The 24,515-nt window shown below is 39.5% G+C and overlaps 1 protein-coding gene across 3 annotated transcripts in view; it reads left to right on the top strand.

Annotated features, from left to right (window-relative positions):
- Positions 1–2,359: 2,359 nt before the first annotated feature.
- The window catches only part of LOC110496051 (protein PRRC2A), a 49,623-nt gene continuing 27,467 nt past the window's right edge, over positions 2,360–24,515 (top strand). For 2 of the 3 annotated variants that reach the window (XM_021571699.2, XM_021571697.2), the window contains exons 1-2: positions 2,372–2,700; positions 12,607–12,758. In XM_021571699.2, coding sequence (XP_021427374.2) covers positions 12,644–12,758 — 115 coding nt within the window. In that variant the 5' untranslated portion in view covers positions 2,372–2,700; positions 12,607–12,643. Of the gene's footprint in view, positions 2,701–12,606; positions 12,759–24,515 lie in introns of all 3 variants that reach the window. The other variant, XM_021571698.2, reaches the window with a different exon arrangement.

Below are 24,515 nucleotides of genomic sequence, written 5' to 3'. Positions count from 1 at the left end.
TGATCTCTGTACTGGAGCTGGTATAACTTAATGTAAAAGCACATTCAGCTTGTCACTGTGGTATAGTCTGTCTCCATTTTCATGAGGAAAGTAAATAGCAGTATAAATCAGGACAGGTAGCAACTGTGTGTGTGTATATATGCTCAATTAAATAATATAATTACAAAGTTATAACATTTATCAACACAATTTTAAGAGTACATGACTTACACAACAAGTATGTTCACTGCAACAATATCAGTAGCTTGTCTCAAAATATAGCATGAAGCAAAAAGTGTTACAACACATCTGCCGTGTACTCCGTGTGTAACTGTCAAACCTCAGATGGACAAAAAAAAAAGTGGGTGGGGTCAAACGTGGGACTCCACCCACATTGAGCCAGGCCCCGAATTGCACACTGCAGTCAGGGGTATTTTGGGTTCGGCAGCAGCTTGAAGTCCGGCAACGCCGAATGCCTGAGCTGGACAGGAGGGGGAGCCAAAGCGAATGTTGGTGTGACACTAATGATTAACTTTAGCTGTTTTTAATGACCAAACTCAAGGTTGATTTGTTTTCTATCCAAACAAATTCTCTTTCAAGATCAATGTCTCGATTGACATTGATTACTGTGTGTTTATGTTACATAGAGCTAGTTAATGCAACAACAACAAAAACAACTTAATGGACAATTCATAAAATAAATACTTTAATTAAGCGTTGACACTGAAAAAAAAGTACAAAAATTACCCCACTTGAAAGCTACTCTATCATCTGCATATGTTTTCGTAATCTTCATGAATAGGTCTACTGTCCATCTTGACATACTGAAACTGTTCATGCATGGGAAATAGAGAGAACTCACAGAACATTAAATTATTTTATTTTATGCTAATCAAAGTCAGAAGTGGAAAGAGTACTGAAATATCCTACTCAATTAGAAGTTCTGTTACTTTAATTACATTTTATTCAAGAAGAAGAAAAATGACGTTTAAAAAAAACTACTCAAGTAAGTCAAAAGTACCTCAATTAAAAAGTACTTAGAGTAAAAGTAATTGAGTTACTTAAAAAAAAAACATTGACCTTGATAATTAAGGTTACCTGAATGTTGCTACACATGATATTTTCCATGCATTAAATTAAAAAAGGAAGAGAGGAAATTGTTACTTGACATCTTAGACCTTCCATCAAAATACATGTTTCGCATTTTAAAAGCATTCTCGAAAAGCTTCACATCTATTTGGTATTTTATTAGGATCCCCATTAGCTGTTGCAAAAGCAGCAGCTACTCTTCCTGGGGTCCACACAAAATATGAAACAATACAGAATGACATAATACGGAATATCAATAGACAAGAACAGCTCAAGGACAAAACTACATACATTAAAAAAAGGCACATGTAGCCTGCATATCAATGCATACACACAAACTATCTAGGTCAAAATTCCAATATTGAGATGCTGTCTCAAAGCGTTGAAGAATGGGAATAGTTTCAGTATTTCATCCACAAGTTATAATTAACAATTAAAAATGTTTTGTTATGGATACAGCCCCTGTGCTGCATCAGGATAGTGCTGCCTGTCTATAGTCAACAATTAATTAATTAATGAAATTACTAATATATTCATGAATAATTGAATGAATGAATTACTAATAAATGAATGAATTACTAATATTATTGACAGTTTTTTTAAGGGGAAGTTCGCCCATTTCACGTGGCCTTATTTTCACTGTTTCTGTGCTTGTAGTTGATCCCCCAAACTGTATTTTGTTTATTTTTTGTTTGGTCAGAGAAAATTGGTTGTCACTTTTTGAGTCATCACTTGCCATTGACTACAATGCACTATGAAAATGTGTCTAAAGCATGTTTAGAAAAAGCTCCAAAAACACTCCAAAATCAGAATCACATTCTGAATGTCTCTGCATTCGCAAAAAAAAATTGTGCTCAAAATAAAAATAATAAAATATATTAAAATGTTAAAACAGTTTTGGGGGATCAACTACAAGCACAGAGAGAGTGAAATTAAGGCCACATAAAAATGAGTGAACTTCCCCTTTAACGCTTTGGTCATGCATGAGATCTGATCAAGAGGTGTAAAACATAAACTATTGAATTGCATTATATTGTGAGTGAAAAACACACATTTGATTTTGTTTTGGTGTTGATAAGTAGCAACCAGACAGTGAAACGAAATAAACTCAGTACACGGTTCGCTGATCAGAGCGCTGTAAAATACATTATTTGGCTACTCGACCTGACAATGTAGGATAGGGCGTGAAATCCATGCAAAATGTTGAAATAATCCGAAATGTTAGATCTGATAGGACAACATGCTGATTCAGAATTCATTATGTTAATCTGACCCCGCCCTCTTTGTGTGCTCTCCGCCCCCTCTGCACTACCGTCTCTAGTAGCCGTTGACGGCTCTTGTAGTGACGGATTAAGCTCTCCTGTAATATTTTTCTTTTTCATTGGTTTTGTGGAAAAAGAAAAAGGAGTACAAGTAAGCCGCTTTACACACATCAATCTCCCCTCTCTTATTTTATAACGTTAATTAATTTGTAGTTTGAGCTAGCAGAGTGGTAATTTTGCTAGCAAGCTAGGGTATACGTTACTTGCCAGCGACAGCGTGAGCAATAAACTAGCTAACGTTAGTTAGTAGAGGGCTAACGTGATTACATTATTCTGCGATACAACTCGAGACAAGTCGGGACAAGACCAGGTTAGTACTTACATCTTGTATTTCCTGATGTAAAATATTAGCTAGCTAGCTAACTATATTATAGATGAAATGTAACGATGGCAACCGCTAGAGATGTGTGCTAATGAGGTAACATTAGTTAACTAACGTTAGCATCGGCTAACAGTCACTCGCTAGCGACAATAGTGTTGGTTAGCTAGCTATTAGCTGGCTGGTTTGGTTCATAGCAGGGCGAGATGTAGAGAGATCTATTACAGATGGCTAGGTTACTAATTTAGATATATTGGTTCTACTGTATAGTTAGTTATACAATCTTGTGGAACAACATCCATGCCCATGTGTATCACGGCGTGGGTCATAGCTACATGCAATGTTTGCATCGTATAGTTAGCTAGCTTAATTGCTAACCGGTTTGTTATAATGCAGATGGCCTACCCGCACCGCCATTTTGTTTTGTTCTCTTCATAAAATAATTTGCCAAATCGCATAGTTCCTAGAAATTGGGATTTATACAATCTATACTAAAGCATTAAAAACTGAGTTGATTGACGTATTCACTGTGATTCAACGAGGAATGTAAACGAAACTAATTTCACCACCGCAATTTATCTGGGTATGCATTACGAAACATCGCAGTCCCCCTCCCAACGTGAATATGGAGGCCGTATTATATTGCTGTTCAGAGTTAACTATGGCTACAGACAATGTGATGTTTATGCTAGCAACTATTTTTGGTGAAGTGGTATACTTGGACTGTGTTGTGCTGACCCTTGCCTTTGAGTGTGCTGTTATGATGGCATGCTGTGGCTGGCCCTGAACTCCTTTTTGCGTTACAAGGCCTTTTCCTGGTGTATTACATTGATGGCTTGCTTATCTGCCCTCTTAATCCCTGAACAACATCTTATTTGCCGGCCATCCCACGACCTAATTTTCTAATCTCATCGGGGTATTGAGGCACACAAGGTGTGCTGCTATTTGGCAGTGTTTGGGACAATAGCACGACTAAAAGTACATTTATCCCATTAAAGCAACTCATATCTTTACGTCATACAAATGTGCATTGAACACATCCTTTATTTATCATGTGTATCATGTGTATTTAATGGTGGGTGCCTGCTGGTCTCTAATAATATTGTTGCAGTCTTTTAAATGGGTCAAGTTATCTTGTCAGTTGCTCTTGTGGTTTGCAGTGCACTATTACAAGGCTTCTCAAACTTCTTGAGGTCGGGGAACCCTTATATGATGACAAAGTAATAAGGTACCCCTCATAATTGAGTGAGATACAAATAAAATACAAGGTGTTTTACCATGACTTGATGTCTCGGGCTCCGGGAAGGAACATTTTAATGGTCCGCCTCTTGGTATTGGAGAGAGAATATTACCGTTTCCAAGCTTTCTTGCAATTCTACACATTTTGTTATGGGGCAGCAAAAATTGTCACAGCTTTAAAGCTAATATCCTACAGGGCGCTGAGGGGATTTTTTTTAACAACTATTTGACCAACTGCAGTAAAATTATTTAAATTACGTTTAATTTGTTTTACTGTGATCTCAATACGCACCTTGCGCTGCAGTTTCTTGAGATAAATCCGATCATGTCGAACTGTGCGATGCAGTAAGGTGTTGTAGTTTCCAACAGGCCAATTTTCTACATAGTTTAGTGCAGAAAGCGTGATGATTAACTACGATGACCATATTCTATTGTGGCGGCTACTTGTCCGGTCTGTAATGTGAATAACTGATGGTTAATAAGTGATAATCTATCATGACACTTGTTTTATTCTGCGCTACAGCATTCAACCAACAATGCATAGTGCATTTAATGTTTAAAAAATATTATTGAAATCGAAAATCTTTCTATTGTTAATAATAATAATAACTGAAACCGAACCGACCTCAAAAGGCACTAATCGCTCAGCACCAATCCTGCAATTCTACACATTTTTCCATGAGGCAGAGTGAGAACTTTGCCATATTAAAGCTTATAGTACTCTCCAGTGTAATTCTATGAAATATAACCTAGAATTAATTACAATATGAGAGTTTTTCCCACAAAAAAATTGTGGTCATGCATGTTTAAAAGCAGCCTTTTCTGTGTTGGAATAGTGTGTGGACGTACCCCAACAACAGAATGGTGTGGGCGTTTACCGGTCAATATTCATGCGAGTAGACCGCTGATTGGTCAGCTCATCCTCGGGAGGATGACATAATCCTCAAGGAAACAAGCATTTTTTTAGTTTGAGTTGGGTTTTTTAACTTCTGGGATATGTGGGATGGTAGTGTACCACTTGGCCAAAAGCCAGAGAAAATGCACAACGCCAAATTCAAATAAATTCCTATAAAAATAAACTTCCATGAAATCACACATGTAAGATACCAAATTAAAGCTATACGTGTTGTGAATCCAGCCAACATGTCAGATTTCAAAAAGGATTTTCGGCGAAAGCAAACGGTGCTATTATCTGAGGATAGCACTTCCATAAACAAAAGAGAACATTTCAACCCTGCAGGCGCGACACAAAACGCAGAACTAAAAATATAAATCATGCCTTACCTTTGACGAGCTTCTTCTGTTGGCACTCCAATATGCCCCATAAACATCACAAATGGTCATTTTTTCCCGATTAATTCCGTCCGTATATATCCAGAATGTCCATTTATTTGGCGCGTTTGATCCAGAAAAACGCCCATTCCAACTTGCGCAACGTGACTACAAAATATCTCAAAAGTTACCTGTAAACCTTGCCAAAACATTTCAAAATACTTTTGTAATACAACTTTAGGTATTTTTTAAAGGTAAATAATTTATAAAATTCAAGACGGGATGATCTGTGTTCAATACAGGAAGAAAACAAACTCAAGCATGCTTTCTGGTCATGCGCCTCTATCAAATAGTACACATGAAGTGAACCTGGTTCAAGATGGCAGTACTTCTTCATTACAGAAAGGAATAACCCCAACCAATTTCTAAATACTGGTGACATCCAGTGGAAGCGGTAGGAACTGCAAGCAAGTCCCTTAGAAATCTGTATTCCCAATGAAATCCCATTGAAAAGAGGGTGACCTCAAAAAAAAGAATCTGAATGGTTTGTCCTCGGGGTTTCGCCTGCTACATAAGTTATATTATACTCACAAACATGATTCAAACAGTTTTAGAAACTTCAGAGTGTTTTCAATTCCAAATCTACTAATAATATGCATATCTTATCTTCTGGGGATGAGTAGCAGGCAGTTGAATTTGGGCATGCTTTTCATCCAAAATTCCAAGTGCTGCCTAGAGAAGTTAAGCTTTTTTTTAAATCCAATTTATGCATTGGCCACAGCTACACAGCTATAAGATCAGTCAACAACTTTATTTGGTATGAGTTAAGAATATGAACATTTTAAAAGTGAGATTTTCAATGGACAGTTACTTTAAATTACAGAGCATTTATGTAAAGAAATATTGAGTTGAACAATTTATAATTGGCAGAGTACTGTGCATACCAATATCACTGTGAGCCCCCCAGACCCATTTTGTGCAGGGCAAAAAAATAAATACAATGTAATAGTATTCCTCTAAAATGTATTACACCCCCTAAATGTATTCCTTTGGCCAAAATTAATTGCATCTGTAAACATACAGTAATCAAACCCAAATCAAATGTTATTTGTCACATGTGCCGAATACAACCGGTGTAGACCTTACAGTGAAATGCTTACTTACAAGCCCTTAACCAACCATGCAGTTTTAAGAAAATACCTAAGAAATCAAAATTCAGAAAAAAGTAAGAGATAAGAAAAACAAATAATTAAAGAGCAGCAGTGAATAACAAAAGGCGGGCCATATACAGGGGGTACCAGTACAGAGTCATTGTGCGGGGACACCGGTGTCGAGGTAATTGAGATAATTGTGTACATGCAGGTAGGGGTGTTAAAGTGGCCATGCATAGATAATAACAGAGTTGTAGCTGGGGGGCAAATAGTCTGGGTAGCCATTTGATAAGCTGTTCAGTCTCATGGCTTCGGGGTAGAAGCTGTTTAAAAGCCTCTTGGACCTAGACTTGGCACTCCGGTACCGCTTGCCGTGCGGTAGCAGAGAGAACAGTTTATGACTAGGGTGTCTGGACCAGTCATAAGTCTGGGCACCTACTCTTTCCAGGGGTTTTCTTTATTTTTACTATTTTCTACATTGTTGGATAATAGTGAAGACATTAAAATTAGGAACTATCACATGGAATCATTTAGTAACCTAAGTAGAGGTCGACCGATTATGATTTTTCAACGCTGATACCGATTATTGGAGGACCAAAAAAGCTGATACCGATTAATCGGCCTATTTATTTATTTGTTAATAATGGCAATTACAACAATACTGAATGAACACTTATTTTAACTTAATATAATACACTACTCAAAAAAATAAAGGGAACACTTAAACAACACAATGTAACTCCAAGCCAATCACACTTCTGTGAAATCAAACGGTCCACTTAGGAAGCAACACTGACAAAAAATTTCACATGCTGTTGTGCAAATGGAATAGACAACAGGTGGAAATTATAGGCAATTAGCAAGACACCCCCAATAAAGGAGTGGTTCTGCAGGTGATAACCACAGACCACTTCTCAGTTCCTATGCTTCCTGGCTGATGTTTTGGTCACTTTTGAATGCTGGCGGTGCTTTCACTCTAGTGGTAGCTTGAGACGGAGTCTCCAACCCACACAAGTGGCTTAGGTAGTGCAGCTCATCCAGGATGGAACATCAATGCGAGCTGTGGCAAGAAGGTTTGCTGTGTCTGTCAGCGTAGTGTCCAGAGCATGGAGGCGCTACCAGGAGACAGGCCAGTACATCAGGAGACGTGGAGGAGGCCGTAGGAGGGCAACAACCCAGCAGCAGGACGGCTACCTCCGCCTTTGTGCAAGGAGGAGCACTGCCAGAGCCCTGCAAAATGACCTCCAGCAGGCCAGAAATGTGCATGTGTCTGCTCAAACGGTCAGAAACAGACTCCATGAGGGTGGTATGAGGGCCTGACGTCCACAGGGGGGGGTTGTGCTTACAGCCCAATATCGTGCAGGACTTTTTTCATTTGCCAGAGAACACCAAGATTGGCAAATTCGCCACTGGCGCCCTGTGCTCTTCACAGATGAAAGCAGGTTCACACTGAGCACGTGACAGAGTCTGGAGACGCCGTGGAGAACGTTCTGCTGCCTGCACCATCCTCCAGCATGACCGGTTTGGCGGTGGGTCAGTCATGGTGTGGGGTGGCATTTCTTTGGGGGGCCGCACAGCCCTCCATGTGCTTGCCAGAGGTAGCCTGACTGCCATTAGGTACCGAGATTAGATCCTCACACCCCTTGTGAGACCATATGCTGGTGCTGTTGGCCCTGGGTTCCTCCTAATGCAAGACAATGCTAGACCTCATGTGGCTGGAGTGTCAGCAGTTCCTGCAAGAGGAAGGCATTAATGCAATGGACTGGCCCGCCCGTTCCCCAGACCTGAATCCAATTGAGCACATCTGGGACATCATGTCTCGCTCCATCCACCAACGCCACGTTGCACCACAGACTGTCCAGGAGTTGGCGGATGCTTTAGTCCAGGTCTGGGAGGAGATCCCTCAGGAGACCATCCGCCACCTCATCAGGAGCATGCCCAGGCGTTGTAGGGAGGTCATACAGGCATGTGGAGGCCACACACACTACTGAGCCTCATTTTGACTTGTTTTAAGGACATCCATCAAAGTTGGATCAGCCTGTAGTGTGGTTTTCCACTTTAATTTTGAGTGTGATTCCAAATCCAGACCTCCATGGGTTGATAAATTTGATTTCCATTGATATTTTTTGTGTGGTTTTGTTGTCAGCACATTCAACTATGTAAAGAAAAAAGTATTTAAGAATATTTCATTCATTCAGATCTAGGATGTGTTATTTTAGTGTTCCCTTTATTTTTTTGAGCAGTGTATATTATATTTTTGAGTTTCTTCAAAGTAGCCACCCTTTCCATTGATGACAGCTTTGCACACTCTTGGCATTCTCTCAACCAGCTTCATGCGATATTCACCTGGAATGCATTTCAATTAACCTCTCTGGGATATGTGGGATGGTAGCGTCCCACCCCACCAACAGCCAGTGAAAGTGCAGGGCACCAAATTCAAAACAACAATCTCATAATTAAAATTCCTCAATCATACAAGTATTTTACACCATTTTAAAGATAAAATTATCGTTAATCCAGCCACAGTGTCTGATTTCAAAAAGGCTTTACAGCGACAGCACCACAAACGATTGTTAGGTCACCACAAAGGCACAGAAAAACCCAGCCAAAGAGAGGAGTCACAAAAGGCACAAATAGAGATAAAATTAATCACTAACCTTTGATCTTCATCAGATGACACTCATAGGACTTCATGTTACACAATACATGTATGTTTTGTTCAATAAAGTGCATATTTATATCAAAAAATCTCATTTTACATTGGAGCGTTACGTTCAGGAGTCCTAAATCATGCGGTGATCTTGCAGAGAGCCACATCAATTTACAGAAATACTCATCATAAATGTTGATAAATACAAGTGTTATTCATGGAATTAGAGATATACTTCTCGTTAATGCAACCGCGGTGTCATATTTCAAAAGAACTTTGCAGAAAAAGCAAACCATGCAATAATCTGAGTACAGCGTTCAGACAACAAAGCAGCCAAAAAGATATCCGCCATATTGGGTAGTCAACATTAGTCAGAAATAGCATTATAAATATTCACTTACTTTTGATGATCTTCATCAGAAAGCACTCCCAGGAATCGCAGTTCCACAATGAATGTTTGTTTTGTTCGATAATGTCCATCATTTATGTCCAAATAGCTTCTTTTGTTAGGGCGTTTGCTGAACAAATCCAAAAGTGCGTTCAGGTCCAGCCGAACATCGGACAAAAAGTTCAAGAAGTTCCGTTACAGCCCTTAGAAACTTGTCAAACTAAGTATAGAATCAATCTTTAGGATGTTTCTATCATAAATCTTCAATAATGTTCCAACCGGAGAATTCCTGTGTCTGGAGAAAAGCAATGGAACGAGAGTCAACTTTCTCGTGACTGTGCGATACGAGCCTGTGGCACTCTGCCAGACACCTGACTCATTCCTCTCTCGGTCCCACCTCACAGTAGAAGCCTTAAACAAAGTTATAAAGACTGTTGACATCTAGTGGAAGCCTTAAGAAGTGCAACATTACCAATATCCCACTGTACCTACAATAGGGGCTGAGTTAAAAAACTACAAGCCTCAGATTTCCCACTTCCTGTTTGGAGTTTTTGCCTGCCATATGAATTCTGTTATACTCACAGACCTCATTCAAACAGTTTTAGAAACTTCAGTGTTTTCTATCCAATACTACTAATAATATGCATATATTAGCATCTGGGACAGAGTAGCAGGCAGTTTACTCTGGGCACCTTATTCATCCAAGCTACGCAATACTGCCCCCCTGTCACCAAGAAGTCAACAGGTGTACCTTCTTAATTTGTGAAAATTCTTTCCTTTAATGAGTTTTAGCCAATCAGTTGTGATAAGCTAGGGGTGGTATAAAGAAGATAGCCCTATTTGGTAAAATACCAAGTCCATATTATGTCAAGAACAGCTCAAATAAGCAAAGAGAAACGACACTCCATTACTTTAAGACATGACGGTCAGTCAATCTGGAAAATTTCAAGAACTTTGAAAGTATCTTCAAGTGCAGTCGCCAAAACCATCAAGCGCTATGATGAAACCAGCTCTCATGAGGACCGCCACAGATAAGGAAGACCCAGAGTTACCTCTGCTGCAGAAGATAAGTTCATTAGAGTTACCAGCCTCAGAAATTGCAGCCCAAATAAATGTTTCAAGTAACAGACACATCTCAACATCAACTGTTCAGAGGAGACTGCATGAATCAGGCCTTCACATCAAATTACTGCAAAGACACCACTACTAAAGGATACCAATAAGCGGAAGAAACTTGCTTGGGACACGAAACACGAGCAATGGACACTAGACCGGTGGAAGTCTGTCCTTTCTAGAGTCCAAATTGGAGATGTTTGCTTCCAACCGATGTGTCTTTGTGAGACGCAGAGTAGATGACCGGATGATCTCCGCATGTGTGGTTCCCACCATGAAGCATGGAGGAGGAGGTGTGATGGTGACACTCTGATTCACTTAGAATTCAAGGCACTCTTAGCCAGCATGGCTACCACAGCATTCTGCAGTGATATGCCATCCCATCTCGTTTTGCGCTTAGTGGGACTATCATTTGTTTTTCAACAGGACATTGACCCAACACACCTCCAGGCTGTGTAAGGGCTATTTGACCAAGACGTTGAGTGATGGAGTGCTGCATCAGATGGTCTGGCCTCCACAATCACCCGACCTCAACCCAATTGAGATGGTTTGGGATGAGTTGAACAACAGAGTGAAGGAAATGCAGCCAACAAGTGCTCAGCCTGTGTTGGAACTCCTTCAAGACTGTTGGAAAAGCATTCCAGGTGAAGCTGGTTGAGAGAATGCCAATAGTGTGCAAAGCTGTCATTAAGGCAAATGGTGGCTACTTTGAAGAATCTAAAATATATTTTTCATTTGTTTTACACTATTTTTGGTTACTACATGACTCAAAATGTTTAATAGTTGTGATGTCTTCACTATTATTGTACAATGTAGAAAATAGTAAAAACAAAGAAAAACCCTTGAATGAGTAGGTGTGTCCAAACGTTTGACAGGTACTGTACATTCATTCTAATCTTGACAAATCCATCCTTATTGTTCTGAAATCAAATCATATATCAAGCATACTACTTTTTGCCACAAGGACTCACACGTACATGTGCAGTAGGGTGATGAAACCCCTACATCACAAACAAACTTCTCCCCAAATAGAAGCAGATTTTCTGTCACTATATTTTACATAAATATTTATACTATAATGTGTGGAGGGTCACCAGTCAAGTCAGTGCAGTTGTGGAGAGAGATGAGTCCTGTTGTCGTGAAACCAGCCCAGCAACATGTGACAGAGCTGACATTCTCACCGTGCAGTACCAGCACAAACAGGACTGTTGTTTTGGGTGACGCACACAGAGACAGTAGGTAGGTTGGTATGTCTTTTCTGGGTCATTCTAGATGAAAAACCCTTGGAATTACTTTTGTCTGGTACTGTATATATTTTGAGATCTGACCACGGACCCCCTGCATTTTGTTACGTATGGGTGGTCCCAGGAATCGAACAAACCATCTTGGCGTTGCAAGCTCCATGCTCTACCAACTGAGCTACAGAGAGCCCCAGTTGCCCGTTAATTCATTTGATAATCATCAACTCAATGTGCAGTTTGCAATTGACCTCCATCTTTGTAACATGACAAGGGGGCAACATTTTCCCCAAACAAGATTGCGCCGCCTACAAAGACGGATATTGTTTTTAGGTAATATATGATCCGTTTACAGACACAGAACAACTCTCTAGCTGTAGCCAAATCTTTATGAATTGGACCGATGTCAGCCCAGTGGATTTTATTGGTGAGCTGGAAAATGGGCTCAACCCTGGTGTTGTTGCCATGGAGGCAACCCCTCTCAAGGCAGTCCTAGAATAAGACATAATTTATAATGCATCACCATGGAAACTATGCCATGGATCGCATTATTCTCTCGGTACAGTATTTCCTGTCATGGCAATGTACTGTTCACGTGCTAGCTCTGCTCACACATTGGTCTCTAATGTTATTGACCTGTTCTGAGCACTGTCCCCCCCCCCCCCCCCCCCCCCCCCTCTGTCTGTCCACACTACAAACTTTGTAATGCATACACTGTTAAGAAAAGACTGGATATCGGGACTCGTTTTGTTGTTTAGAACCTGCATCAACTCAACACCACGTTTACCTTCACGTTCAGTGACGCATACATGGTGTCAAATGTCTCCATCTCTTTCTCTCTTCCAGTCTCAGGGCTCACCTTACTCAATGAGCGGACAGCGCAATGTCAGAGCGCTCTGGGCAAACTGCAAAGGGGAAGGATGGCAAATCCAAGTATGCGTCTCTCAACCTGTTTGATACCTACAAAGGAAAGAGCCTTGAAGCACAAAAGCCTGTTGGTGAGTATTCTCGTTTCCATTGTCCAGGTAGTGTGTTAGTGTGTGGAACAATTTCAGGTGTTGACGTGAGGTGTCCTTATCCAGGTCATCGGATCATTTTCTGATCCATCATAGGTGATTGGATTTGTTGATATCGATTATGATAATAAGTCATATTATGCAATCATTTTCCAACATGAGATGTATGGGCCAACTTGACTAGAAGTGCATACACAACCCACATTTTAGCACTTAACATTTTAGCGTTTAGTTTTAAGTTTTAATGTCACATGCACAAGTGCAGCAAATTGTATAGAGGGCAATAGTCCTATAATTCCTATAATAACTACAACCTAAAACTTCTTACCTGGGAATATTGAAGACTCATGTTAAAAGGAACCCCCAGCTTTCATATGTTCTCATGTTCTGAGCAAGGAACTTAAATGTTAGCTTTCTTACATGGTACATATTGCACTTTTACTTTCTTCTCCAACACTTTGTTTTTGCATTATTTAAATCAAATTGAACATGTTTCATTATTTATTTTATTGATGTATTATATTAACTTATAATAAGTGTTCATTCAGTATTGTTGTAATTGTCATTATTACAAATACATTTTTTTTTTAAATCGTTCGATTAATCGGTATCGGCTTTTTTGGTCCTCCAATCGGTATCGGCGTTGAAAAATCATACTCGGGCGACCTCTAGTAAGAACCATAGAAATCAATAACGAAATCATAAAATAGCAAATAAAAAACATTGACAGGTCAAGGAATCCGCCTCAAAATCCTTCATAAATTATTTAAAAACACCAATCGGGACAAGTTCTTCCAGTTTAAAAGTAATTTGTAAGGCGTTCCAATCCAATGGCGCAGAGTACATAAAGGCCCTTTTACCAAATTGGAACCGTTGGCAAAATAAATCCTGGGAACGAATAGAGTACCCACCACATTTCCGAACAATTAAAATGGTAGTAAACCCACAATGGCTTTTTAATTAAATGTATACCAGGGACAGAGATTCAAAGCAAGAAATTCCAACTGTTGTCAAATAGTTTCAGACTTTGCCACACTTACAAGGAATGTAGGCTTTTACACAAATAGCCACACCCACACCTTTTTTAAATCAATCAGTGCGATACACACTGTAACCATTTTATACAAATATCCTTATCAAGAAGAGACTTGCGGAGCCAGGTTTCAGAAAACACAACTGCATCAGTTGATAAAGCCAAAATCCTAACCCCATCAATTTTAGACAACAGGCGCCCATTGTCAGATATACTCACCCAGCAGCAATGTTTATTTTCTCCAGGGTTCAGTAATGTCACTCCGCAAAGCAATACCACTGAAATGGTCATTTTCTCTGAGAGATTTAAGAAATAAAGGCCAAGGAAAGGTACGGGGAGAGAGGGACTGTGTGTGTATGTATGAGTCTGTGTGTGAGTAGATTGGGGGTGGATTGAGAGAACGGTTTGGGGATTGTTGAGCTGCCGCTGACCGCCAGGTGGAGAGCGAAGAGTAGCAGCTTGGACGAGACACTCAGCAGAGGGAAAGGGAGGGTTACTTCGGTAAACTTTGAGTAAAGAAGTGCAAATGCCAATTAAAAGATTATTAGAGTTGGGGGAGACCCGCTATCTTTACACCAGCAAAACTAAGTCGTTTGCACTACACAGCAAGGAAAGTATAGATTTGCGCCACTATAAATTAATTGTTATTAGTAGGTTAAAAACTACTAATCACAGACAAACGACTTGACATGCTGCCATCTTGGATTGAGAGACTGCATAGCCTACAAGCCACTGATGCAGACCTTTGAAACAACTATATTTAAAAAAGTAATATAGCCTACGTCATCACAATATGTCCATTATTTATTTTAGACTGCTCTAAAGAAACATGGTATATAGTCTATTGCAGAAGAACAGAATAGCGTACTCTGAATTGTCGTTATGTTAGGCCCTGATCTGGCTGTGGGCTACACTTGTTCATTTTGCAGACAAGATTTGCTTTGAATTCCGTGGCATAATTTTATAGTATAAAGAATACAACAGGGCTCTACAGTGCTACCATTTTGGGGGCATATGCTCCTAAATATTTTTGCTGTGCCTCCTGGAATTATAATTTGGGAGCACAGGTGCCTCTAAAAAAATGAAATAATAATCACCAAGATCAAAATCAAAATGTATTTGTCACATACACATGGTTAGCAGAAGTTAATGTGAGTGTAGCGAAATGCTTGTGCTTCTAGTTACGACAATGCAGTAATAACCAACGAGTAATCTAACCTAACAATTCCAAAAATACTACCTTATACACACAAGTGTAAAGGGATAAATAATATGTACATAAAGATATATGAATGAGTGATGGTACAGAACGGCATAGGCAAGATGCAGTAGATGGTATTGAGTACAGTATATACATATGAGATGAGTAATGTAGGGTATGTAAACATTATATTAAGTGGCATTGTTTAAAGTGGCTAGTGATAATTTTTTAAAACATTTTATATCAATTTCCATCCATTTCCATTATTAAAGTGGCTGGAGTTGAGTCAGTATCTTGGCAGCAGCCACTCAATGTTATTGGTGGCTGTTTAACAGTCTGATGGCCTTGAGATAGAAGCTGTTTTTCAGTCTCTCGGTCCCTGCTTTGATGCACCTGTACTGACCTCGCCTTCTGGATGATAGCGGGGTGAACAGGCAGTGGCTCGGGTGGTTGTTGTCCTCTGATCTTTATGGCCTTCCTGTGACATCGGGTGGTGTAGGTGTCCTGGAGGGCAGGTAGTTTGCCCCCGGTGATGCGTTGGGCAGACCTCACTACCCTCTAGAGAGCCTTACGGTTGTGGGCGGAGCAGTTGCCGTACCAGGCGGTGATACAGCCCGACAGGATGCTCTCGATTGTGCATCTGTAGAAGTTTGTGAGTGCTTTTGGTGACAAGCCGAATTTCTTCAGCCTCCTGAGGTTGAAGAGGCTGCTGCGCCTTCTTCACAACGCTGTCTGTGTGGGTGGACTAATTCAGTCCTCCAACAATCTCTGTCTCACTTTCCCGATCAATTTCTTCTAAAATTGTGTGTACATCTGTATAGCTAGACTTAGATTTAGCTTTCCCTGACTTAGTCACCATACTGATTGATATATATATAAACAGCTGAAGATGCGCTTTACCAAAAAAGTGCTGTGCGTAACATGCGCTCCTTCCAGTATGAATCTTCAATGGCGAATGACCCTCTTTACGCCGGAGTTTACTACATGGGTTGGTCTTCCAACACATAACCATTACATATTGCCGTTTACCTCAGCTCATTGGCTATCTACCCAGCTAGATTTCAAGACGATCAGTGGTCATTGGTTTAAAATAGTCAATCAACGAAACAGCGGTCATATCATTGGTGCACAATGATGTCTTTACAAACGTTACCTTATCCTAGTAAGATTTACACGGGTATCAAAACGCTGAGGCACGAAACACAGACCTTATTTGGTGCGGCAGGGTAGCCTAGTGGTTAGAGTTCGGATCCCCGAGCTGACAAGGTACAAATCGTTCTACCCCTTAAAACATGCACTGTTCCTAGGACGTCATTGAAAATAAGAATATGTTTATAACGTTGGGCTATATGTTTTGATTTTTAATACATTAAGGCTGCATGATGCGACTGAAGATTTGAAAAAAGTTGCATGAAAGGTATGAGCGCTGCTTTGTTTTTTGTGCAGGCTGTACACACTTCATCAGTCTCTCATTCACAATTTGACAAGCACTTGATAATGCATCGAATTTCCCTGCAGCATCCTCTTTGTGGCCGTAATGACCCCTAAAAAATCCATGCCCCTTGTGGCTGTTGTGCCCTTGGGCTGAATATAATTATAATTAGGGCCGATTTCAAGTTTTCATAACAATCGGTAATCTGCATTTTGGACGCCGATTATGGCTGATTGCATTCCATGGGGAAACTGCGTGGCAGTCTGACCACCTGTTACGCTAGTGCAGCAAGGAGCCAAGTTAAGTTGCTGGCTAGCATTAAACTTATCTTTATAAAAAACAATCAATCTAAACTTCTTGACGCTACTCATCCCGTTAGCGGAATAATTGTCATCAACAACCGCTGAATTGCAGAGCGCCAAATTCAAATAATATTACTAAAAATATTTATATTCATGAAATCACAAGTGCAATATAGCAAAACACAGCGTAGCTCTTTGTTAATCCACCTGTCGTGTCAGATTTTGAAAATATGCTTTACAGCTAAAGCAATCCAAGCGTTTGTGTAAGTTTATCGATCACTGGACAAAACATTATGAACACCTAGCATCAAAGTAGCTTGGTCACGAAAATCAGAAAAGCAATCAAATTAATCGTTTACCTTTGCTCTTCAGATGTTTTCACTCACGAGATTCCCAGTTACACAATAAATGTTCCATAAAGAATATTTTTATATCCAAAATACCTTGTTTGGCGCGTTATGTTCAGAAATCCACAAGCTCGAGCGGTCACGACAACGCAGACGAAAATTCCAAATAGTATCCATAATGTCCACAGAAACATGTCAAAAGTTTTTATAATCAATCCTCAGGTTGTTTTTAAAATATATAATCGATAATATATCAACCGTGACTGTCTTTTTTAGCAAGAGAGGGAGAGACGATGGCTGCCCAAGCTCTGTTGCGCAAGCAAGACTCATGTGCGACGTTATCTTTCTCGCTCATTTTTCAAAATGAAAGCCTGAAACTATGTCTTGAGGAAGCGATAAGCGATAAGCGATAAGAAAAGGAATCTGGTTGATATCCCTTTAAATGGAGCGAAGGCAGGCTATGGAACATTTTTTTTTTATTTTTTATTTTTAACCAGGCAAGTCAGTTAAGAACAAATTCTTATTTTCAATGACGGCCTAGGAACAGTGGGTTAACTGCCTGTTCAGGGGCAGAACGACAGATTTGTACCTTGTCAGCTCGGGGATTTGAACTTGCAACCTTCCAGTTACTAGCCCAATGCTCTAACCACTAGGCTACCCTGCCGCCCCAAACATAGAGCTTTCAAAATAGAAGCCACTTCCTGGTTTGATTTTCATCAGGTTTTCGCCTGCAATATAAGTTCTGTTATACTCGCAGACAATATTTTGACAGTTTTGGAAACTTTAGTGTTTTCTATCTTAATCTGTCAATTATATGCGTATTCTAGCATATGGGCCTGAGAAATAGGCCGTTTACTTTGGGGACGTTATTTTTCAAAACATAAAAATAGTGCCACCTAGCTGAAAGAGGTTAACATAATCAGTAGTTAACTACACATGGTTGATATTACTAGGATAACTAGCCTGTCCTGCGTTGCATATAATCAATGCGGTGCCTGTTAATTTGTCATCGAATCACAGCCTACGTCTCCAAACAGGTGACGTTTTAACAAAAGCTCATTTGTGAAAAAAGCACAATCGTTGCACGAATGTACCTAACCATGAACAACAATGCCTTTCTTAAAATCAATACACAGAAGTATATTTTTATTAGATCTGCGTATTTAGTTAAAAGGAATTAATTTGGGCAGGCAATATTAACTAGGGAAATTGTCACTTCTCTTGCGTTAATTTCATGCAGAGTCAGGGTATATGCAACAGTTTGGGCCGCCTGGCTATTTGCGAACTAATCTGCCAGCATTTTACGTAATTATGACATTGAAGGTTGTGCAATGTAACAGCAATATTTAGACTTAGGGTTGCCACCCTTTAGATAAAAAATGGAACGGTTCCGTATTTCACTGAAAGAATAAACGTTTTGTTTTCTAAAAGATAGTTTGCGGATTTGACCATATTAATGACCAAAGGCTCGTATTTCTGTTTATTATAATTAAGTCTATAATTTGATATTTTTTATTTTATTTTTTATTTTATTTATTTCACCTTTATTTAACCAGGTAGGCAAGTTGAGAACAAGTTCTCATTTACAATTGCAACCTGATTGAGCGGTGGTAGGCAGCAGCAGGCTTGTAAGCATTAATTCAAACTTTACTGCGTTTGCCAGCAGCTCTTAGCAATGGTTGATTCACAGTGCTGTTTATGACTTAGTCTATCACATCCTGAAATTAGGCTTGGCAATAATAAAGTGCCTATTAGAATATCCAATAGTCAAAGGTAAATGAAATACAAATGGTATAGAGAGAAATAGTCGACGTGTCATAATTCCTATAATAACTACAACCTAAAACTTCTTAACTGGGAATATTGAACCACCAGCTTTCATATGTTCTGAGCAAGGAACTTAAACGTTAGATTTTTTTACATGGCACATATTGCACTTTTACTTTCTTCTCCAACACTGTTTTTGCATTATTTAACTGACTTGCCTGGTCAAATAAAGGTTAAATAAATAAAAAATTATCCCGACTGCGTGGTCTGAAGCACCTTTCACTCATGGCTCTCTGTCAAGATGAGTAGACCAAAAAAACAGCAAAAGCATTCTCCTATGGCAATCTACTATCCACCATAGTATAAAAGTTGACCTTCTCTATCTTGAAATAAATATTCCCAAACATAGTCCGGGACAGTTGTGGGATGCGAAATATCCCAAATTAATGCAACCACTACCATCCCAAAAACATTTTTAAGCAATGAGAATGACACAACAGATGAGAACGTTTAGCTTCAAAATTAGATACACTATGAAGCTATTTCTTCACATAAGCGCAGCAATGTGCACACGGCAGTAGGCTATATGCGCGAATGTTCCTTTAGCAGGAAAACACCACTCTCAAAAGTGACTGCACATGTGATGCTTTTATTATAAACTTGAAACTCACGCGCTGTGTATGTATGCGAGTTAGGCTCTACACCCGTTGTAAAGCGGATTAGTGTGCTTAATTTTAAGAAGTTATTTGTCCGCTTTAGTTGTGATTACAAGCCTTAACAAAATGTATAGGCCTGTGGGCTAGGCTACCTGATGCATGTGACTATGATTTGAAAAAGTTGTAAAAGCTGGGCGTCATTCACAAGTGATAATATATTACATATTCTTGATTTAATCTTGTCTTTACTTATACTAAATAATGTGTAAAATTTGTTTTGGTTTAGAATGGACCGTTATCATGCACCGGTCTTGAAACAGACAGGAAGGGGAAAAACATGTAATCTATGCTCTTAAAATAGGATGCTTTTCCCGTGGTTCATTTTCATGTCACCCAGGTAGACTGTGCTTAATATTAGAAAGTTGAGAAATAAATATACTAGGTCTAGCCTATAGAAAGCTGATGGGATCCTCCTTAAAAGAATCCGTCATTTTGTTTTCTCACACAATCGTATAGCCTATAGAAATGTTATTTTTACACAATATGAGATCTCATGAAGCGTTTGGTTAAATTTTCTGGAACATTTGCATTGATGTCAGAGTGATTAGAGGAACAATATAGTGCTGAGTACCAGGTAGGTAGCAAGTTTGGTAGGCCAGCAGCAGCATATGACCAGCAGCAGCATCAGAGCTTGGAGAAGCCTAATTACACTGACTAAACAGTCACGTGGAATTTGACTGAACTTGTGACCACCGGTGTGGAGGAAATACGGTCACCGTAACAGCCCTACTCAACCCAATAATCAATGACTGTAATACTAGAAAAAAATACTTGCGAAATAAGAAAACAATAACTAAGTAGGCATACTGTATACAGGGTCAGTTCCAATACCATATTTACAATGTGCAGGGATACTGGTGTGATGGAGGTAGATAGTGGCAAGAGAAGTATGTGAACACTTTGGAATTACTGAGATTTCAGCTTAAATTTGATCTGATCTTCATCTAAGTCACAACAATACACACACACACAGTGTGCATAAACTAATAACATGCATTATTGTATTTTTCTTGTCTATATTGAATACATAATTTAAACATTCACAGTGTAGGTTGGAAAAGGTATGTGAACCCCTTAGAGGTGTGCGCTATACCGTATTTTACCATATACTGGTATTTATGCACGGACGGGTTTGGGTTTTTACTTTACCTTCTATAACGATATTTGAATGTTTGGTTTGTTAAATGTGATACGCCGTGTGTAACGTCCATTTGTATAGTCATCCCTCTCTGTTCTCTCTCTCTCATGCCACTTTCCACACAGACTTAGTCCCACAACCGTCACTCATGGAGCGCGTTTGTTGCTTGACCACAAAACACTTTGTTCAGTCTGCATGGTCAATGCAGCATATACAACAATGTTGATGACAACAATGTTTTCACTTTGATCTTAATATAAGTGTTCTATAATTACAATATTAGTTTGTTACTTTCAGCTAGTTTGTACTTTCTTAGCAAGTTGAGCTAAATCGTGTTAGCCGCTAATGGTAATCGCTAGTTACCTGGCTAACTAGCTAATGAAAGTACTGAGTCAGAGCAAACGTAGCTAGCTAATACAGCCTGATACCAATACTGGTGGAGGCTTAAATCAGCATGTTTGTGCAACAGTATCTTCTAAATCAAAGAGGAATAGGCGAAGCATTGGCAGATTAAGCGAAGCAAATACAGATTTAATGTAGCCAAAGATTATAGGGTCCCCGAGGAAACACTGAACAACACTTTGGTTCTTACGCTGTCACAATAATTTGTCCATGGCATTTTCATTCGTTGTCATGTCAAACACTGTATTCAAAGTGCCCACTATTATTTATATTCTAACTATGGAATTACAATAAACATTATATTTCCATGATTCCAAAAGATCACCCAAGTGTTATGATCTAAATCGCAATTTCAGCATTTGGTAAAAAAATGTGCCCATTTCATTGAAATGATCTCAAATGAGTGCAGAAATTGATGGAAATGCAGGAAATTGTTTTAAGTTGAATTGAACAGTATATAGCAATCAGAATGGAGAAAGGCCCATTGAAATAATTTAGAATATATGTGTTGCCACCCTAGGGTCACCCACTACCCATGAAGCAAATGTACAACTTTTATTAATCAAAAACATTAAATTCTGTCAAATTTGAAAAATACCATATATGATATTTTGGCCATATCGCCCAGCCCCAGAACCCCTAGGCTAATGACTTCTCCAAAAGCTAATTGGACTCAGGAGTCAGCTATTGTGGAGTCCAATCAATGAGACAAGATTGGAGATGTTGGTTAGAGCTGCTCTGCCCTGTAAAAAATACTCACAAAATGTGAGTTTGCTATTTACAAGAAGCATTGCCTGATGTGAACCATGCCTCGAACAAAAGAGATCTCAGAAGACCTAAGATTAAGAATTGATGACTTGTATAAAGCTGGAAAGGGTTACAAAAGTATCTCTAAAAGCCTTGATGTTCATCAATCCACGGTAAGACAAATTGTCTATAAATGGAGAAAGTTCAGCACTGTTGCTACTCTCCCTAGGAGTGGCCATCCTGCAAAGATGACTGCAAGAGCACAGTGCATAATCTAACTGCCTGTAGCTCAGCCCCAGAGGCAAGGACATGCATATTCTTGGTATCATTTGAATGGAAACATTTTGAAGTTTGTGGAAATGTTAATTGAATGTAGGAGAATATAACACAGTAGATCTGGTGGAAGAAAACCGAAAGAAAGAGCATACGTTTTCTGTTTTTTATTGTTGTAGTATCATCTTTCACATGTACTAGGATAGCCACACAGTCAGATAGGATGCTGGAGATAATTTTGATGGATATCACAAGAGGGCAACTGTAGGTGTACAAAGTTTCAGACTGATAACTTCAGGAATGGGTGAGCTACATGACATTTAGCATGAAGTCACCCAGGTGTCCCACACAAGTTGCCCAAATGTACCCAAGTGGCCGAATTGGTGAAATGACCAATAACTATATACAGCAGTGCAAATAACCATATACAACATATCAAAAAGCAATTCTAACACACACAAATGTAAATATATATTAGAAAATAAATATTTAAAAAAAACAGTACACCCCTTGGAAGTCCTCGTCACAATATTTTGCTGCCTGTGCCATGTCCCATAGCAGTCTTTCTGATGTAAAGCAGAGGCAAACTGAACAAGTGGTGCCTTTCATGCAACACAGAACACAACGACGCCTCCATGCTGTGCCCTTTTGGCCCTGAGGCACAGTCATGCCTGCAGTAATGAACTGTAGCATATGAACACCACTGGGGGTAGAGGTAGAGCGGGCAGCTTGGCACCGGGGGCTCCCAGTTGGAGTCGCTATCACTGTGAAAGAAAACATAAAACAAATATTTGTATTGTATGAGCCTTTTATCATCACATAAAATAAACAGATATGTATTGTATAGAGCAGAGGGAACAGTCACTAAGGTGAAGTGCTGTTCCATTCAACTCTGGCAATTGTTGTGGGCCTGCGCTCGCCACCAGCACCCAATGGCTATTTCATATGGAAATGAAGAGGAGTAGCAGGCGCAGTGGCCATGTGTGTTTGCTGTTCTATTCCATTTGAATAAAAAAATGGAAAATATAATCTGACTTGGGAAAATATATATATATATACACACACCCCCACACCCAAACAAACCAACACACACACACAAACAAACCACACATTTCATTGCAAAAGTGTTTATTTAATTTTTTTATATATAATATATTATTTTTTATATTTCATAAAACGGCATTAGCACTTACCAGTCCAGAAGTACGTCATGTCCTTGCAGAAACAGCTCCTCAGTTTGTTTGAATCATAACACTCCAAGATTCCTCAAACAAAAAATCTGTCTCACTTTCACTTTAGACTTTGACTTCGCTTTACCTGATTTATTCGCCATGATATCTTCAATGAAATCGTTGAAGCTACAACTTTCCGAAATACAGCTGCGCGTAAAAAGCCTTACAGCAACTCCTCTGTTCGTCAACGCGAGAGTGGAGTTCCCTGCGCGTGCGATTACAAACAAGGAATTGTGGTCCAACCCAAAACCATTACATACTGGCGTTTACCTCAGCTCATTGGCTATCTACCCAGCTAGATTTCAAGAAGATCAGTGGTCATTGGGCAGAAATATAGTCAATCAATGAAGCTTAGCTGAAATTATTGCTGCGTAAGGTAGTCATTGCTCGTTGTCTTCAAATCAGTTCACTTCGGTCAATATTCCCCGCAAAAAAACCAATGACGTTTGGCTGTGTTGCAAACATCCAGAGGAATGCACTGAAATCAACCATGACTAGATAAACAATGTTTTACCGTGTGTAATTACGTCGAATGCTCCGTAAAAAATTGATAGAGATGGAATTCACGGCACAAACGAAAGAAAACGGCACTTCATTTGATCACTGGGACTCAGTGATTGAACAGAAGTTGGGTGATGCAACAGGACAACGACCCAAAACACAGAAGTAAATCAACAATAGAATGGCTTCATCAGAAGAAAATACACCTTCTGGAGTGGCCCAGTCAGATTCCTGACCTCAACCCGATTGAGATGCTGTGGCATGACCTCGAGAGGTTCACACCAGACATCCCAAGAATATTGCCGAACTGAGACGGTTTTGTAAAGAGGATTGGTCCAAAGTTCCTCCTGGCCGTTGTGCAGGTCTGATCCGCAACTACAGAAAGTGTTTGGTTGAGGTTATTGCTGCCAAGGGTTCACATACTTTTCCCACCCTGCACTGTGAATGTTAAGTGTGTTCAACAAACACATGGAAACATATAATTTTGTGTGTTATTAGGTTAAGCAGACTGTCTATTGTTGTGACTTAGATGATCGGGTCAAATGTTATGACCGATTTTTGCATAAATCCAGGTAATTCCAAAGGGTTCACACTACTTTCCACTCTATGTACAGAGGTAAGGTGACTAGGCCACAGAAAATTAGAAAG

The sequence above is a fragment of the Oncorhynchus mykiss genome, chromosome 18, assembly GCF_013265735.2.
Source record: "Oncorhynchus mykiss isolate Arlee chromosome 18, USDA_OmykA_1.1, whole genome shotgun sequence".
Lineage (NCBI taxonomy): Eukaryota > Metazoa > Chordata > Actinopteri > Salmoniformes > Salmonidae > Oncorhynchus > Oncorhynchus mykiss.
This window is presented reverse-complemented; position numbering and strand designations above follow the sequence as displayed.